The sequence below is a fragment of the Sinocyclocheilus rhinocerous genome, unplaced genomic scaffold (assembly GCF_001515625.1).
Source record: "Sinocyclocheilus rhinocerous isolate Xijiao unplaced genomic scaffold, SAMN03320098_v1.1 scaffold711, whole genome shotgun sequence".
In the NCBI taxonomy this organism is placed as follows: domain Eukaryota; kingdom Metazoa; phylum Chordata; class Actinopteri; order Cypriniformes; family Cyprinidae; genus Sinocyclocheilus; species Sinocyclocheilus rhinocerous.
In genome coordinates this window covers 2,742,337-2,762,412 of record NW_015641018.1, presented here as the reverse complement: position 1 = coordinate 2,762,412, position 20,076 = coordinate 2,742,337, and the positions used below count along the sequence as shown (strand labels likewise).

At 34.0% G+C, this 20,076-nt stretch overlaps 2 protein-coding genes across 3 annotated transcripts in view; both read left to right on the top strand.

Annotated features, from left to right (window-relative positions):
• Nucleotides 1–12,626, top strand: part of LOC107753825 (homer protein homolog 3-like) — a 25,129-nt gene extending 12,503 nt beyond the window's left edge. The window contains exons 5-10 of one of the 2 annotated variants that reach the window (XM_016570078.1): nt 1,114–1,122; nt 4,787–4,923; nt 5,510–5,666; nt 9,511–9,621; nt 10,403–10,483; nt 11,364–12,626. In XM_016570078.1, the coding sequence (XP_016425564.1) occupies nt 1,114–1,122; nt 4,787–4,923; nt 5,510–5,666; nt 9,511–9,621; nt 10,403–10,483; nt 11,364–11,549 (681 nt within the window). In that variant the 3' untranslated portion in view covers nt 11,550–12,626. The remainder of the gene's footprint in view (nt 1–1,113; nt 1,123–4,786; nt 4,924–5,509; nt 5,667–9,510; nt 9,622–10,402; nt 10,484–11,363) is intronic. The other variant, XM_016570079.1, reaches the window with a different exon arrangement.
• Nucleotides 12,627–14,673: 2,047 nt separating this feature from the next.
• On the top strand, nt 14,674–19,323 carry LOC107753892 (uncharacterized). The gene is made up of 8 exons (XM_016570160.1): nt 14,674–15,565; nt 15,647–15,753; nt 15,828–15,928; nt 16,071–16,195; nt 17,356–17,468; nt 17,557–17,746; nt 18,413–18,501; nt 18,825–19,323. Exons 1-8 carry the CDS (start codon nt 14,863–14,865, stop codon nt 18,963–18,965), a joined length of 1,569 nt encoding a protein of 522 aa, XP_016425646.1. The 5' UTR covers nt 14,674–14,862; the 3' UTR covers nt 18,966–19,323.
• The last annotated feature ends 753 nt before the right edge of the window (nt 19,324–20,076 follow it).

Sequence of the window (20,076 nt, the reverse complement as noted above, 5' to 3'; positions counted from 1 at the left end):
ATTTCTCCGATCACAAATGCAGACATGGTTTTATGTTTACGCGGCGCGATGCAACGCAACGTGTAAAAAGACAGTATAAGTCATTATAATAAGTAATTATGTCCCCACTGGATGCAACAAATGCCTCGTTTATAATGGGTTTTAAAGTTTTTGTCGCTCCAGCCGGGACACGCCATCACAGTATGGTAAAGGGCGTAACATTTCCGTCACACGCTTGAGGTATTTGGCCAATCACAACGCACTGGATAGCTGGCCAATCAGAGCACACCTCGCTTTTCAGACCAATGAGCTTTGTAAAAATCGACGCGTTTCAGAAAGGCGGGGCATAGAGGAGAAACAATAATGTATAGTATGTGGAAAATACATTTTTTTTAACCTTAAACCGCATAAACGCATTTCATTGCACCAAATACACAAAATAATGTTCTTTTTAGCAACATCATATGACCCCTTTAAATCGGAGCTGGATTTTTCCCGCATATGGCACGTGAGCGCGCTAGAGACAATCGCGGCGGCTTCATTGCACAGAATATGCGCTGTGAGACAGGTGTGCGTTGCGTGACTGTGTTTCCACTCGCTGTTATTTTAGTATTTTACTTTAGATATGCTTTCATTTCTGCCGTTTGGAATGCAGTACGTATTAGATGCACGAAACTTACGTTCTGACAGACTTTCACATGTGCTTTGTGTTTGTTTGTCCTGAAGCTCGCGGCTGCGGTTAAATGCACTTGCATCTCTGAATACTTGTATGATACGAAATTAATGTGTAAACAGTCAGTTATGTTTTCAAAACAGGACAAAACATCTGATATGTGGAAACAGATCTGTGCGTTAGTGTGAATGCAGCCTATTAAAGCTGCCACTGTCTATGATGTCATCAGTAATAATCAAATGGCAATAATGCTGAGGAAAAAAGAAAAACCCATAAGTTTGTCTGTAAACTTTCGGATACTTAATGCACTCTTAGATACTGAAAGTACCCCTACTTGCCTGTGTAACACTGATGTTTTTGGTCAAACTCTTTAAGTATGAGTGATTACAGTAATTAATGAATGCTTATATCTTCTTTCTTTTCATGTATTTTCTTTGGTGATGGGATTGTGTCTTTCTCAGCTGTCTCAGGTGAGCTTGCGTCTGTTTCCACACACAATGACACACCTGTGTCTCCTGTGCAGCTGACACCATTCGCTATGTTGTTACTCGAACCCCTCAGGAAGCCCTGGATATGAAACACTGTCATGCAAGATGACATATTTCTGCGTTTGTCCCAGTTTGTACAGGAACCATTTTTCAAGACCTTATGGAATCAGAATTGGGAGTGTTGTGGCTTTTTTGGGGCCATCTATATACAAGTGTACTGATAAATTATCAACAAAATTAAAATGACATATCTTTGACACATTTAAGGCAGTCTTTTTTTTTTCTTGGCAAAATATATACATATTTATTAAAAATATATTGATGACAATCATCTTGAACTCAGGGCTGTAGTCAGAAACCTGTCCAATCAAATGCTGTCTAGAATAATAAAGTCCCTCCCACTCTGGGTTTTTATTGTTTTTGTTAAGTGAAATAAAATGGTAATATTAGAAGAAAAACTAAAACCTTGGCAACTAATTTAAAATGTTAAAATATGAAAAGTAATAATACTAAAACTGAAATAAAAATAAAGCTAAATAGAAATACTTTAAACAACAAAACTAATAAAAATGATAAAAGGACATAACAAAATGACAAAAATGTAAACTAAAATAGAAACTAAAATGTATAAATATAAAAACAAAATATATTTATAAACTATAAAATATAAGAAAATATAAAAAATATGATAACTGAAAATATAAAAATAAAAGCGAATTAAAAATATTAATAAATATTATAATAGTATAAAAATAATGATACTAAAAATACACCGTTCCCACTAATACCTCATCTAACTAAACTGACTGACTAAACTATTGGCTATTTAAAAAAATAAAAATAAAATATGTCCAACCTGCTCTAACTTCCTGTTTTGATAAAACTAAAATTAAAATAAAAAACTAAATATAAAATAAAAGCAAATTCAAAATATTTAAAAAATACTAAACAAAATATAAATGCTGTAATAGTATATAAATAATAATGCTAAAATAACACTATTCCCATATATCTCCTCCCGTTTCAATAAAATGACAAAAACTGAAAATATAAAAATAAAAGCTAATCCAAAGTATTAATAATTATTAAAATAGTATATACATAATCATATTAAAGTAACACTACTCCCACTAATATCTTCTGCACTAACTAGACTGATTTCATTTACATTTTTTTTTTCCTGAAAAATGTAATCATTAAAAAAAAAATAAAGAAAAAAGACAAGCCATTCGTCATGTCCTGCTCCAACTTCCTGTTTCAGTAGCGCTCATCAAGCATGAGTCTTGAATGATATTTTGGGTAAGATTGAGGTGGTTTAATTTGAGCTCTTTCTAATAGTGTTGCTAAAGTCCAGTATCATTTTTCTACAGTTTGACATCGGCTCACGATAAGAGAGGAATATTCTGGAAATCTGTAATCCCTCATTAAAAATGTAGAAATCTGCAAGATGCATTATTGAAGGAATGGAGCTCCCGAGCCACTGACTATGCAGTGGAGATGTCGTGTCTCTGATTCCTCTTGTTCTACCTTTAATATATTAAACACAGAAAGCTCCACCTCAAATTCCCTACGAACCGCTACAGAGAAGGCAAACAAGTCATCGGCCTGAGCGGTCGGATGAGAAATAGAACGTCTTCCTTTGGGGAACGCCGAGTTTGAGATTGATGAGTTATACAAGCTTTTCTGAGAGCAAGTGTGTACCGCTGCACAGAAACACTGTACGTGTTTGAAACGGCGCTTTGCGGCCACTGTAAAAAATGACCGTGAATTTAACGGTAAAAGACTGTAAAAATGCTACAGTAAAAACCTGTTAAATGGTTAACGGTAAATTCCCCTACTATATACGGTGAAAAACTGTATTGGGCATTACATGTATTGGATATTGGTATACCGTTTTTGGAAGTGAAAAAGACCGTATAATTTACAGTGAATAACCGTAAATTGACATTCCCAGAATTCCCTGCATTACATTTCAAATTTGATGTTTTTTTTGTTAAAATAATTTTTCTTATCAGTTTTGTATATTAGGGTTGTGTGTTACACCTAATGTTGTTAAATGAATGTTTATTGCATTATTTCAGTTTCATGTGTGTTACCATGATGGTGTTTAGTGTTTGTGTGAATGACACTGCGCACCTTCTATATATGTTATTATTTAAAAGCTGCTTGTGATGGGCTTTGGTTCATCATGTGACTTTCTCATCACCACCTGCATTTGGTGGTTATCAGTGTATTACAAAGGTACAAAACAGATTTCAGTACTTCAATAGGTTGGTATATTAACATTATATCACTGAAATTACGGTATTCAACTGTAAATTTAAGTTAAAACCGTAAAACCTAAAACATTGCTACCATAGTTTTTACGGTAAAATTCCGGCAACCACAGCTGCTGTTTTTTTACCGTAAATTTTACGGAATTTTTTTACAGTGTATACAGTATAAGCAAAAGAGCCCAGTTCTTTCAGAAGTACTGTTCAGATTTTCTCAAGTCTCCATGAACAGCAAGTTGAAATAAACTGATGTCCTTTCGAATCTGAATCAAAGAACAACGCCACATGTTGCCTCATGCCCTGCTCAGTCTCATGTGCAGACTGCTCAAGTTTCTTCATCAACCTGTGTTTTTTTTTTTTTAAATTCTCATACTGTTGAACCATGGGATGGAAAATGAACGCTCGCTGGGACTGTCTTTCATTAAATGTGGACATTTCAACACTAATTCAGTGGTGGCATTTAGGAGTAGAGATTTCATAAATGTTGTAAATATCTACTCATTTATGTTGCACTGATATAAAAATTCTGTAAAAACTGGTTGTTATTTTTATGTTGTGGTTGAGATGCATACCCTACCATTTATTGAATGGTAGTTTATTATTTATAGTTTATTGAAAAAAGTCTCTTATGCTCACCAAGGTTGCATTTATTTAATCTAAAATGCAGTAAAAACTGTAATTTTGTGAAATATTATTCCAATAAAAACTTTTCTATTTTAATATATTTTAAATTTGTTTTTAATATATTTTCAAATGTAATTTTACTCCAGTCTTCAGTGTCACGCGATCAATTATTATAGGTGCTCAGTTATTAATAATGGTTATTATTATGATGGTTAAAAAAAAATTTTGCTGCTAAATATTTTGTGGAAACTTTTTTTTTTCAGGATTCTTTGATGAATATATAGTTCAAAAGAACAGCTTTTATTTGAAATAGAATCCTTTGTAACATTATAAATGTTTTTGCTGTCACTTTTGATCAATTTAATGCATATTTGCTCTCTACTCTAACACACACATACCCAAAATATATGAATAAGATTATATCATGGTTTCTGCATAAACATTAACCAGCACAACTGTTTTTAACATTGATAATAATAAATGTCTTTTTTTTTTTTTTGAGCAGCACATCAGCATATTAGAATGATTTCTGCAGGATCATGTGACACTGAAGACTGGAGTAATGATGCTGAAAATTCAGCTTTGCATCACAGGAATAAATTTAATTCTAAAATATATGACAATATAAAACCTATATTTTAAATTGCAATAATATTTCACAATATTAGTGTTTTTACTGTATTTTTGAGCACACAAATGCAGCCTTGGCGTTCATTAAAAACAAAAGCATTTATAATATTGTCTATCAGGTGCTGTGTGAGGACCGTCAGTCTCCTCCATTGCTTGGTGTCAATGGCTCCAGTGAGGACAAGTTGTTTCGCAGCAAGAGTGCTGATATGGAGGAATCCACAGAGAAAGAACAGATGAGGAAGATGCTTTCTGAAGGGTAAAACATTCAGATATCCATGATACCCATTTGCTTTTATAATTCAGTCTCCTGTTCGTGATATCTAATATAAAACGTTATTTGGAGACAAGCTGTTTAAAATTGTAATTATCTGATGTATTTTGTCATTTAAATGAACCACACTGGCTCACTCAGATGCACGTGAATCTAATCAATCCGCCTGACGTACTTTTCCTCCTCAGTAGTTTTCTGGGGTAATTGGCAGTGAGTTTAACGTCAAAAGTTTTACGGATTCATGCATGATGTACTTCACCATACAAACACAACACTGAATACGCCGATGCTGAAAACATCTCAAAGCCACAGTGTTCAGGAAATAAATAAGATGAGATTAAAGAAGCTGTTAAAACATGCTTCTCCTTTAAATCTGAAAGCTGGCAAGGGACATCAGTAATCTTTTGCACACAGCTTGTTTCTGATTTTCTTGTTATAAAGGTAACACAAAAGAAATGACATTTCAAATGCGTTTACCATCTGCTGCCGTTCGATGAAATTCGTCTTTGCCTCAGCTTCCAGAAGGAAGGACCGGAGTATAATTGAAACCCAGATGTTGGTTTGTTCACAGGTCGATATGCGAGAGGAACTCGGAGGCCGAGCTGTTTTCTCTTCGGGACAGCAACGCTAAGCTGGTGGCTGCTGTTCATGAAGCTAACAGCAGCATTGATCAATGGAAAAAACAATTAGCCGAGTATCAGGAAGAAACAGATCGCCTACGAGAGCAGGTGAGGAACGTTAAAAACAATAAAAGACACTACACTCTTAAAAATAAGCCTGTGGTTAATTTTTGCAGAGATGCCATAGAAGAACCATTTTAGAGAACAGTTATTAAAAGAACCCTTTTTTCGTAATGTAAAGAATCTGAAGAACCTTTAATCTAAAGAATATTTTTCCACTGTAAATAATCTTTTGTACCATGGAAAGGTTGCATGGATGTTAAAGGTTCTTAATTGAACCTTTAAGATGAAACTTTAAAGAATCTTTATTTTTAGAAGTGCAGGCAAAACCATTGTTTTATTTTTTTTTTCTCAGGCGCTGAAGAGATTTTAGGCTATTTTGCTTCTAAAACTTTTTTTTTTTTTTTCAGAAAGCATTCAAAAAACACATTTAAGTGTTTATTTTATTATGCTTTATCTATTAGATTTCAATTACTTAACTTTGAAGGACGTTTTCTCAAAATTAGTTTTTTAAAACCAGAAATCTCCACTTCATTAGCACTTACAGTACATACAGCAGATGTTAGTTTTATTTCTATTTAGATTCTAAAAGTGTGTACAGAGTGGTGTGTGTGTGTGTATTTATTTATTTAGTAGGGCTGGGCGATATGGGCAAAAAATCATATCTCAGTATTTTTTTTTTTTTGCCTGAATTGTGATTAATATATATATTAATGCAACTGCATGCCGTATTTTTATATGAAAATAAACAAGCTGAAAACACTCTAACTGAAAAACTTTTAGTGCTTTTCTATAGTATTAAGCCTCAAATGTCCACTATACATCGTATTGGTTTCTTCTTTAAATTATAAAAAAGTAAAAATATGAATTGTATTATAATGTTATACTAAAACTAAAATCAAAATAATGGGAAAAACCCTTAAGATAACATGTAGAAAGAAAAAAATGCATCTTTAGCACGCAGAATAACATGAGTGAACTTTGAACGATTAATTGCCGCTTTGAACGATTACGTAATTGTGGCATCCATAATTGTAATCGCCACTAGAAATTCGATTAAATGTGCAGCCCTAATATATATATATATATATATAATGTATGTAGATTTTCTTGGTATTTTAAAATTCAAATCCTGCCCAAAATTGTCCAACAAACAATGAACTTATTAAAGGCTATGAAAACAAATAAAATGAATGCAACCATATATAGACTATGCTGTATGTTATGTGCAAAAAAGGGTTAAAATCACATTACATAATAGCATTGTATCATTACAATCTAAAAACAAAAATAATGCTTTTTAAAGTTAAACTCGCTAAACTAAGAACGAAAATAAATAAAAAACAAAAGCACAGACTAATTGTATTAGGCTGCTTTGATTACCCCAATTACAGTCACTGTATAGTTAGTGCTATCATATAAATACACTTACTTATAGGTTTAAACTTCTACATATGGCACATTTATTGTCCAACAACAAATATTTGAGCAAATTATATATTTTAGTCATAATTATTGCACTCCTATTCTATTGCGCTCTGTCTGTTTGGCATGCATGTGCGTGGCGGCGCTCGTTCAGAAACATATCCATGACTTTCTGACATTTACAGATGGAAAATATATCTGTGAAATATAAGTTATGCACTGAGGAAAACAGCACATCTCAGACGCATTAAACAGTGCAAGTGGCCTGTCAGAGCATCTGATGGGGCAACCGCTTTAAAATACACGTGTTAACTATATCTTACGAGCTATTTTAAAGCCCTTAATATAATTCATGTCTTATGTTTAGGACAAATTGGATTATGCACTTGCCTTGCAGCAGCTCACTCTGTGTCTGCCACTATTTTTCAGATGTGCTCGTATCAAACTACAGGATCAAACCCTCAGTCAAAACCTTTAACTCTAATATGTTAGCAAAATAAAACAAGAATTTTGAACTTGGGTTTATCCAATGTTCAGATTTTTTTGTTTTGTATTCAAATGCATGCTTAATCAGATAATCCCCTTTTCGCATATTTAAACATAATTTCAGCAAACTAATACAAAACAATTTGTATTACAAAAACTACTGCTTTTTTGAGGACCACATAAGGATAACATCCACATTGAGATGTTCTCATGTGTTAACAATTTGTTTTAGCAGTTGCTCAAGCAAACTGAATATTTTCCCTTCGGCACTCATCAGCAATTTTATGTAATCACACATAAAGGATTCCACAACACTTTGAAGGTGTACTGAAGCAAACATCAAGCAGGTGACGTATGTAGTTCAGGTCTTCCGAGAGCGTGCGGAGGGATATTAATAGGAAAAAACAATACGCCTTCATTGTTCCGAACAGAGGGAAGACAAATGACCGTGGGGAAAATGAGACCACTAAGGTTCTCCCTCACACAAACTGGAAAAAATAGCTCTGAATTGTGACAGCGCTAAAAGCTCCAGTGCAGTGATGGCCCGCTTTACTTTTCCTTGAGGTAGTGTTGCCTGTAAATTGTAATATCTGAAGATGTGATGCTAAATCATGGAAACCACGACTGTGTGGAAAGTAAAAGCATAGAAAACAGGATCATGTGGTATTTTATTTTGTTTCTACAGTATTTGTTTTGTGTTTTGTTTTGTTTTGTTTTGTTTTGTTTTGTTTTGTTTTTTTGTTTTGTGTTTTGTGTTTTGTTTTTTGTGTATTTTGTTTTGTGTTTTGTTTTTTGTTTTTTTTGTTTTTTTGTTTTGTGTTTTGTGTTTTGTCTTGTTTTGTTTTGTTTTCCAGTGGGGTCCGAAGGTCTGAGCGCACAACAATTTTCAGTTTTCAGATTTTTGTTATGTATAAAGAGAAAAATTCTGATTCAGAGTTATGCATGTGAAGTACTTTGTATTTTCTAGGAAATAAACCTTATTGAGTAGTTTGGCATAATGTTTTATTATCGTTTCTTAGAAAAAAATCAGTAAGCAGTTTTGTTCAAATATTAATATTTGAAAAACTTTTTTTTGGCCATTAAATCAACATTGTGTTGTGCAACCAGCATGCAGAAAAAAAGCATAAAACTGGAAATGATATCATCATGAGATCTCATGAGTGTGTGTCAAGGTCAGTAAGTCTCTTAAAATATTAAATAATTTGACAATTTTATGAAAAAACAAAGTTAGTTCAAGTTGTTAAATGTCATGTGGTGTGACTCCCAAAAAACCTTCTGATATTTATGAATGAATATTTCATAATACTAATCTAATGATATTTATGAATTAATATTTCATTATATTAAATTAATGATATTTATGAATTAATATTTCATTATATTAAACTGATATTTATGATTTAATATTTTGTAATATATTTAACTAATGATATGTATGAAATACTGTCATAATATTAAACTAATGATATTTATGAATTAATCATTCATAATATTAAGCTAATTATATTTGCATTCATATTTCATAATATTAAAACTAACTATATTTAAGAATGAATATTTATTCATATTTAACAAATTATTTAGAAAGTAATATTTGTGTGTGTATTCATATATACATAATAAATAAACACAGTACACATACATATATTATGTAAACAAAAACTTTTATTTTGGATGCGATTAATCATTTGACAGCACTAAATATTTCATAATATTAAACTAATTATATTTATGAAGTAATATTTTGTGATATTTGTTAAAAATGTTTACCTTTATAAATATAGTTTTACTTTATGCTTATGAACCAACACGAAGAGAACATTTCTAAGAACTTGGCACATGTTTTTAAAGTGTTTTTTTTTTGCAACATGTCACATTCCCATGTTTCTGATGGTTGTATACAGTCGGGCTGATGGTTCGGCCTGAGACTGAGTTTGATGACAGTCTTGTAATAGCTGTGTTCTGTTGGTTCATGTTTCAGGTTGCAGAGCTGGAGGCTCAGAGCGGGGTTTCTACCTCCAGCGAGACGGGCAGCGAGGAGCTCACACAGACTGTGGCAGAGATGGAGGCTCTTATCAGAGCTAAAGATGAGGTAAAGATTGATTAATGTAGTAACAGTGCTATCGGACTCCAACTCCATCTTGAGAGAATGTCTACGCTGGACACTTATGGCGTGTTGCCGAGGCCATAGATCGATCCTGTTATAATCTCCACACTGTAAGCTGTTTTATCAATGTCTATTTAATATAAAATAATTTATTTACAAACAGAATCATCGATGGGCATTACTCGTACATTTAAATACAGTGGCACCCTGTGATGTGGCTTCTAGCTATATGTGTGCGAGTGTGTGTGTGTGTGTGCGTGTGTGCGTGTGTGTCCAACCAAAATTTAGGATTATTTCCCCCAAATTTTTGTGGCCTAAAATTCCTGAATTTTATATGGCCTTTCTCACAATATTTGCATTTTTCATGTTGATATGCATCCACTAATAATCATGAAGTACTTAAGCAATTAGTGTTAGTGACACTGAGAGTGCAATTACCTTTTTGTGCATAATTACTACAAGTACTTCTTTGCATAATTACTGAAATTGTGATCCAGGTCCAAGGCAATGCATAAAACTGTACTCATAAATATACTCATAAATCTCAGATACAGAATTGCTTAAACATTATCAATGAATTAATATGTAATGTGACACTGGTAATATACTATACTATGTTACAAAATCATTATTTTGTATTTCGGCCCATTTAAAGTCAGTTTTATTCCAGAGAATTTTCAAACTAGAAGTACTTTTACATTTCACTTGTAAGATGAGTAATTTGGTACAGAATATTCTTTATTTACAGTAAAAATGGTTATTACAGGAAATAAGTATTCTACGAGGCAAGAAACCAGATGTAATTGAGCTGGAGAAAGAAAGGGAAGACGCCTGTCAAAGGATACAGGTAAATTCCTTTAACGGGTAAAATACTGCAGTATTTTCACTAGCTTCAGAAAAGTTTTATTTTAGTATCATTTATAGATTTTTATTAGTATTTTGAATTTTTGAATTTTTATATTTTCAGTTTTCCTTTTCATTTTAGTTACCTTTTTTGCTGTTTTTATTAGTTTTGTAAATTAATCTTTATTTCAGTTTATTTTAGTACATAGTTAAAATTAAATTAAAATTACACTAGATTTAATTTTTTTTACATTTTATTTTTATATATAATTTATTTCATATTATATTATTTTATAGTTAACATTTATTTTAAGTAAGGAAAATGCTTTTTATGGCCTTTTTTCATTATGCTACTCTAATGTTTATGACCTTTAATTCTAATTTAGTTCTATTTCTTTAACGTCATTGTATATTTGTTTGCTCTTGCTTGGTTTTGTTGTTTTTAGCTTTAGTTTTTGGTCTTTGTATTGCCATATGATTGTCTCCTATTTCTTGTACAGCAAACTTGAGGTCTTGAAAGCCTAAAATAACTAAAAAATATAGATTTTTCGTGACTTAAAGGTGGGGTAAGCGATTTCTGGTAGCCAATGTTGACATTTGAAATCACCAAAACAAACACGCCCCTACCCCAATAGGGTCTCGCCCCTATTTTGATAGCTCCGCATCCGCCATCTCGATCTTTCTGTCGCTCGGCTCGGCTAATGTCCGTCCTGTGCACTGAACGCTCTCCTCCACATCATGAGTAGACGCTCTCTCCTCCACATCATCACCCTTACTGCTGATTGGCTACAAGTTTGTTTTGCTAGTCGGCCCGAATCAGTTTTCTAAAGCGTTTTTGAAAAATCGCTTACCCCACCTTTAAGAAGACTTTGTCTTGGCATTAGGATCTGGAAGTGAAGAACTCTGAGTTGGAGAAACGAGTGCGGTCAGCAGAGGGCACTTTAGCTTCGTCCCAGGATGCCCGGAGCAGGACAGAGAGTGCGGTGCAGAAGGTCATCGAAACTTTAGACGTCAAGATCTACGACCTGAGCGACCTGCAACAGAGCCTAGCCAAGCTCCTGGAGAAATGACCACTGCGGTCAGACAAACGTTCAGTGTCAAAACCGCCATTATGAGGTAGATGAGATCTCTGGAGTCTTCCAGAATCTGCTGCACAACTCAACAGTTCCTCATGGTACCAGGCAGGTAGTAATAACTAGAGAGGTGATAACTAGCAGTAACTGAATTTAGGACCCATTCATTCCACATTTGCTTCCTGAGAGCCATGGGTGTAACTTACCGGATGTTTCTCGCACACAGAACTGGGCCTGTTTGCTTGAAATAGTCACGAGGAAAATCATAAACAGACTAGAACTTCTTTTAGACCTGTTTATTGGTACTAGATATCAATATAGTTGAAATTGTTGTTAAGATCTGTGATTTGGTTGTGAGCAGTTTTCTAATTAGAATAAGGCTTTGAACAGACGGTTCTGTAGATATAAGCTACCGTTCGATGTATGTATCAGTATTATTGTTAGATACATGACTAGAACCGAAGAATGAAAATATCTCACTCTTTACGGACACCAGCATGTCTCTGTTAGGATGTTAAGCGATTTATTGGCTTACAGATTCTCATAAGTTTGCTTAATGTAGGGCTCTGCAATTGACAACTAGAGAAACAGGGAAATCTAAGCACACAGCACTAACAAGCGTGAATGGTTAACTTGATCTTTTTCATGAATTAATTTATTCATTATTTTCACTGGTCTGGTGCAGTCTAAATATGTAGGTAGTTCTAAATCTAATGCAGTTCTGCAAGGATCAACTGTTTCGCAGAGTACTTCAATTTAATTTTCACTGTTAAGATTCCATTAGTTAGAAATAGCACTTCTAAATGCAACAACCCTTTAGGAAAAACACTTCAGACTTTTTATAGACCACTATCATTTGCAATACCTCAGCATGCATCTTTATACCAAGCGTTATAGTATATAGTTCTTTCTCTTTTTAAAAACATGAATTTTCACTTTAACGGTTGCTTTCATTTGACCTTGCTTGGACATTTGCCCTGAAACCTCAAAGACATTTGCACATATGCTATTTTTCTATTGTGTGCCTGTTGTTGCCTGTGGTTTTATATGAATTCCCAATAAAAGTATTTGCTTCATGTGTATATGTCCTTTAATGTAACCATTCTTTCACAACCGTAAAACCCCTTAAGATAGCCTTTATGATACTTTATAAATTACAATACTTGGAAAGTTATTTATTAGGTTAATTTACATCACATGGAGTGCAAATTAATGAAGCAATAAATTGCTGCACTGATTGCATTAACCATGTGTTTTGGTGTAATATTTAATTATGATAATTATGGTGCATTTTGAAGCATGATTTAGAAAAAAAAAAAAAATGGATCCAAAGTAGCCTTTTTTGAATTGTAATTGTTAAGAAGCAAGAAATGTTGTGTTTCACTGTAAAATGATGCATGGCTGTTAAAACATGATGGAAAATATAAAGGTAGTTCTCCTCCTTCACTGAAATATGAGAAATAAATCCAATGTTTTAATTGTTTAGCAAAGCTGATATAATTTCAGTCCGTATTGTTATAATAATAATATTACTTTGTTTAATTATTAATAATTTGGGAAAATTGAGGTCACTAATTACCTAGTAACCCCAAAATTATTGGTCATGTTCAAAATGTTTGAATATCATTGCATTAAAACAAAATATTAAATATTAATTGGCATTTGCAAACAAATAACTAGCAACCAATATACCTAGTTATACATGATATACATTTGCATAGCCTAGTTGTATATTTAAAAGTTGTGTGATATTTGTTATAAATACTTTTTGGGAAAACTATAAATGACCCAATACTGCCATCTACTGAACAGTGAAAGTTCTCTTCTAAGTGCAGAAAAAAATGAATATTTTAAAGAAATTGTTTGATGCTAACATGTTATTATTGAATTTAAGTAAAACGAAGTTTCTAGTATTTAGTAATCGACAAATCATTAATCATGCGTCAGGATTAAAAATGATTTTGGGGTGTCGTAATTGCTCTTGAATTCTGCGTTGGCAATAACCTGTATAGGCAAATGTAAACATTAAAATGTCGAAATCAATTCCAGTATTATATAAAACTAAAAATATATTGAATCAGATTTAATCATATATGTTGTATCGTTCTCTCATAGAACCACAGGCCCACATTAATTATTGTGAGGAAGTTTGGGAAACGCTTGCAAATACCAAGTTATGCTACAAAAGAGAGCTGTAAGGACTGTAAATCTGTCTTGGCTTTTGGTGCTGTCTCTGGAAATGTCTCCGTTTTACAACACGTGCAGAACAGCCCGGAAAAAAGAGCCTACTGTCATAGAGGCAATGTTATCGCTTTCAAGGTACACACTACGATTCATGTTAGATCAAAGTAATAGGCCCTACTGTTCTATATGTACTATATAGCGAGGTCTGAACAGGATTTCTATTTGCGGTTTTATACTGTACAAACTGCATTTCTATCCCCTCACCCTAAACCTACCCTATTAAAAAAGTAATATATTTAAAATACATTTATTTCATACTAAGTATAGTTCAAATCTATTAACAAATTTACTGACAGATAACTCGAGACTTACTGATATACATTTTTTAATGAAACTTTATTTGGAGTATTACTTGTGCACAATGCACATTTCTTATTAATAAGCCTCAAATGTGTTTTAATGTCACATTTGATGAGGATTGTATATGATCTTTAAATAATATCGGTCTTTAAATGCAAAATATTTAAAGTGTACCTAAAGTATACTTGCAGTAGTTCCACTTTAGCACAACCAAATATACTAAGTTATGTCTTTAATTGGACTTCAGCAATACTTCCGCACAATTAAAGTGCATTATTAAGTACAAAATTAGTTGTTCCAATTTAGCAGACTATAAAGTATACCAGTTTATTATACTAAAAGTACAATTGCAGGGCATTTTATTAAGTACATAAATATGAAAAGTATACTTGGTATGAAATAAGTGTATATAGGCCTATTTATTTTTCACTAGGGTAGTAGCCTACCCCTCCCACAAAACTTTCTGCATTTTTAGATTAAAAATTTTTTTTAATTCTTTACATGCTGCTTCCTCATGGGGACCAAAAACATGTGACCACAAGGACAAAATGTATTGGTATTATATCCTTGTGGGGACATTTGGTCCTCTTAATGTAGGGAATATCAGACACGCACATCTTTCTTGTACCACGTGGGTGAAAGTACAAAAACAATCAACTAAACATTTTTTTTTTAGCGATAAAGCAAGGTAAGCTAAATAATGCTTATTATTTAATGTACAAAAAACGCAAGCATATATCACAATGATATCACAATGTAAAATAGCATGTATCACTCGCCATATTGTATATATTCAAACGATATGGCGGAATGCTTGACATGCGCCCGTCACCAGCCTCATTATGACACCATACACGTTACGTTCTTCTTGTTCTTTTTACTTTTTAAATACCCTGTTTGCTTCGAGAAGACAGATCAGAAGTTTCAAGCAATTTTAACCGCACATTTTTGCTGTTTACAATCTGCTCGCGAAGCTACGAAGATGCTTCGCTCCAGAATCTCAAATTTACCATTTTTGGATGGAGCGGACGACATGTATACGAGCACTAACAAGAGGCACTTTAAATTAGCAGACACCACCGTCGTGCCGAAACAAGACATTATCCTTCAGCCTGTCTCACCAGACTTCCAGCACAGAGACCAGAATTACCTGGGGAAGAAGCACCAGACAGAGACAGCGCTGTCCTTCCCGCCGCGTCCACCAGCTGCGGTCACGCAGCCAAAACTAACCCACCTCACGATGCAGAGAACCAACTTTAAACTGCATTCAGACGACAGCTGTGGAGACTTTGATACCTCTCAGTCTGAGCTAAAGCCCCTGCCGATGTGTGCAGCCAAAATCATTCGTCCCATCACTGCAGTCACGACAAGCCTGCCGGAGGGCAAATATCCTGAGCCCACTTATAGGGCTTCCTACATTAAACATAAAGTGTCCCGGACCCTCAGAGCAAAGCAGTCGGCAAAAACAGGTCAGCACTGTACACTCACACTGTCTATTGTCATTTTGCTTTTTATGAGTTGATATAAGATGCGTTATTCGTATCAATCAGGTGTCGGATCAAGTCTAATCATGGACAGAAGGGACAGATACCGTTCCAGTTATCATGAGCAATTCCAGTACAGATGGTCTCCTCGTCCTCCTCTGTCCGCAGAGAAGGTAAAGTGATATTTTTTGGCAGTGTTTTCAATAAAGTTGCAGTTCAATAACATCTTTTTTGTCTTTTATTTTAGCAACAAATTCAGTGTTCATCTGTGGCGATGGGAGATCATGAAAAGACAATGGACAAACAAACAATGTATTCTTCCTCATTCAGACAATCGGCTGGCTACAGGTATGATGCAGCAGAAACACAAAACTTGCACATTTTAATATTGCACCACACCAGAAAGTTCTATAAAGGAATTTTTTTTTTCCACATCTGCTTTCCAGTTAGTCATATTGGAGAATCAGAATTTTTTTGAATTTGTCAACAGCTCTGCTGAATTCAAAGAATGTCTGCTTCCTAAGATAAATAAATGTCGGCCCATCAACCTTCGGGAGGTTCCTGACACCAAATGGACAACAGCCTTATTTGAAGATTTTAATGCATACAAAGGAGGTATGTACGTTAATTGTATGCTGTGTAGGCCTACTTTTTGTTTTTTAATGCCGAACATGGGACAGGGTTATTATAGTCAACTGAAACTGAAACTAAAATTAAAACCATTCAAATTTCTCATTTTATTGAGTTTAACTCGACATACTAAAATAACTAAAACTGAAAAAAAAAATGTTTATAGACTTTATAGAAAAAAATCCCCAAAAACTTGACAAAAAAACAACAAAATTACTAAAATTGTAATGAAAGCGGAAAATAATATTAAAAAAATTCAAACTGATTCAGAATATTAATAAAAACTGTAATAGTATTTCAGTGACACTGAGAATTGTAATTTTCTTCTGATGCTGTACAGCGGTTTTAAACTATAAATAAGTGAAAGTGTTAACTTAATATATTAATTAAATGTAACATTTTAATACATTTAATATGATTCATTTTTTATTCTGCTTTCTAATGCTTGAAATCATTTTGATTTTGATCATTTGTGCATGTTAATGGTCAAAGCGCAGCATGAGCAGCAGATGGTGCCATTTCAATATTCCTGACCTTGAAATCCTCACTTTTAAGTAGACTAAAACATCAACCTGCCTTCAGCTTCTGCTTTATATTTATCACACAATGGGAAAATGAACAAATTATGACACATTCATCAATGACTTTAATAAATTAAGCGTTAGCGTTAATTCTGGCAGGTCACGTGAGTCAAGCTTGCATCAGCTGATTCTCAGCTGATCACATCTACCTATAGGAATACGACACCTATCGCGGCATTCCTATATAAGCTCTATTCAGTATTATTCAGCAGCTTTTCAGCTTGCTCAGGAGCAAATTACCCTCCTCCATCCCCAGCTCCTCCTTTCGCCACAGTCAGGACTTGGCTTTCTGATATTCCTTGCTAATCAGACTCCTTTATCTTGAATAAAGTGTTACACTTAAATATCATTAAGTACATTAATGATATCTGCCTTGTTCTGTTCTGTTAACCCTAGGGGGGTTATTATTGCTGCTCTCCCTGCTCATTCATGACAGGCTGCATGGATGGGCAGGGAGTTTTTTGCCCAGAACAGAACCATACCGCCAAACCAAACTTTATGCTAAGTATCTATCATTTTGACGATAGTGGTCCTGACAGAACTGTGTTTGTTTGTTTTTTCTAGGCTCTATTCACCTAGAGCGCAGATGCCCGAATCTCGGCTCTCTGTTCAAAGGAGAGATACTGATGGGCAACAAGGAGAGACTGTCAACAACAAACCAGTGCTTTTTCCCAAAGGTGTGGCCTGTTGCAACTTATTCTGTCTTGAAGATCTAGACAATACAAACAAAGCATGTCTGTCCTAACTGAGATGTTGGCCTTTCAGATAAAGCGCTCACAGTTCTCAGTGCATGTGGATGGAGCCGGTATCAGGACTTTGAGCAATGGTAAATTCGGGAGGCCTGATCTAGATGGAAGGTTTTATAGCACAACAGCACAGGAGCAGTTCCCATCAAAAGAGGCGGTCCATCCCAAGCCTCCGATCTACCCGCCTAGCCATGTGCTGTGTGAGCAAGGTACTTTGAGCTGTATTTTCACAATGAAAAGTCACCTAAAATGACCTGCCCACATTACACACTTAGAGCGTATGGCAGGCTGTTACTTTAAAGCGCTATTTCTGCTTGATCTGACCCATAAAATTACTTTTGAATATTGTAAATGTTAATTTAAATGGTACTACATGCAAAGCATTTTTAAGTTGTCTGCAGTGTTTTTTTGTTGTTGTTGTTTTTTTGTATCATTGAGATGATAGTTTTGAATATTATATTATAATATTATATTATATTTATAACATTTTGAATTAGATTTTATGTTTATAGTTTCTGATAGTAATTTTATGTTTTTGTCATTTTTATTACTTTTGTTGTTTTTAAATATGTCTGTATATTTTTTCATTTTTCATTTTATTTGTCTTAGTTTTTGTTAACTATAATAACCCTATAGTTACCTGACAGAAAAACATTAATTAAAATTCATAAAAATAATAAAATATGTTCTAAAATTAATATAAATGTTTTACATTTATAAATATATAAATATTATATTCTAAATAATATAAATATGTTCTAAAAATAACATAAATGATATAAAATTAAAAATATATCATTGTTTAAAATCTTCTCTGTAATATTTATTAAAATCAAATATTTCTCTGATCTTGTTCTTTTTTTTTTTTTTTTAAGAACCAGATCGGATGCTTGTAACCATGCAAAAAGATTTTGTCCCTTTGAACTCTAGACGACAGAAAATGAGCCCTAGCCAGCTTCAGCAGGTAAACTATTTACATTTCACAGCAGATAAACCCTAGCTCCCTGGTTTCCCATTTATTCTCCAGTCCTTGAGAAGTAAACATAGACACTGGTCTGTGAGCTGTGAGATGGGCCTTGGCTGGTGGTGCCAAAGATTGCTTGAAACCATGTGATAAATAGTGGACAAGTAGTTTACTTAAAAGCAATTTTGCCTGATGCTACTAAATATATATCAACAATTCTCCCATTTTTAGGGGTTGTGCTGTATAATAGTTGTTCAATGACCAATTATTTGAGTTTAAGAGCTCATATAAATTTTAAAGCTAATCTTGACCTCTCTTTCAAGGTTAAAGACAGCCATATCAGGCCCTGGCACAGCGAACATGACTTCAGGACAACCCACAACAAAGCGTTTGTTCCCAAACCCTACTGCAAGGCATCCCTGGAAAAGCCACTTCCTCAACACATCAGCCATATGCCGTTTTGAGTTGAAAATGTCCAAATCACAAAAAAGGTCTCTACTCTAAACAAATGTCATTTTCTGGCTGAAAGCCGCCTTTGGTGTATTGTTCGTGCATATTCAACTCAACTCCAAAATCCAACAGAATCAACAAAATCCAAGCATACAATAATAACAAATAGGAACAATGACTATTTCTTAGTATTTCATGATGGATTTGATATTGTTGATAACGTTTAATGACAGACACCTCATATGCATGAACTAGCTTAAAAAGGACACATACATTTGTTTAGAGCGCAGATCTTTTTTGTTTTTGACTTTATTAAAAAGCATGCATGTTTCAAAGCATTGTGTATATGTGTGTTCTGTCAAATTCATGTCATGTTGGAAGTCCAGAATTTGGCACACAACATCATTACCTCCATAAAGTGTAAAAGAGGCTTTGAGGCATGTTGTGACAACAGAATACGTCTTACGTACAGATCAAAAGTGTGTGTGGGGAACTTCAAGGTTAAATGGCGATCTGGAGCTCACGGTGGTCATGACTGAGGAGTGTGTCAGAAGGCGACTAACTCACTGATTTCACACAAAACGTATAGGCATTTAGACCAACGCATGTGCAAAATATCATAGGACAGTGCCAGAGGCTTCCCAGTTAAACGTGCTGCCGTCTGCCAGTGAAGAGCTTCCATGCAGGTCTGTGTTTGTGTGGGGAAAGTGGCATGATCCTGTGCCTGCACCGTATTTAACCAGAGCCTGTGTGTTATCAGACCATGTCGAGGGAATGGTGCCGTGTCGAACTCGGATCTCGCTTTCTCACACTCAAAACAAACACAACATCTTAAGTTGCAACCTTGAACTTCAGCTGTTTGATGTTTATGCATACACAAGTTCAATATTTCATTTTATTTATTTAATTTATTATCATGCTGTAAATGTGGATGGTGTCCAAAATTGTGATAACGTTTTCAAAAGTGCTTCTACTTTGCACGTTTCTAGTTAAAAAAAAAAAAAAATTATATATACAGTGGGTACGGAAAGTATTCAGACCCCCTTAAATTTTTCACTCTTTGTTATATTGCAGCCATTTGCTAAAATCATTTAAGTTAATTTTTTTTCCTCATTAATGTACACA

Excerpts from the sequence above, each read along its gene's own strand:
- LOC107753892 (XM_016570160.1), top strand. The coding sequence starts at position 14,863 with ATGTATCACTCGCCATATTGTATATATTCAAACGATATGGCGGAATGC. Across the intron at positions 15,754-15,827 it reads CTCCTCTGTCCGCAGAGAAG|CAACAAATTCAGTGTTCATC; the intron begins GTAAAGTGATAT and ends CTTTTATTTTAG. Across the intron at positions 18,502-18,824 it reads GCCCTAGCCAGCTTCAGCAG|GTTAAAGACAGCCATATCAG; the intron begins GTAAACTATTTA and ends CTCTCTTTCAAG.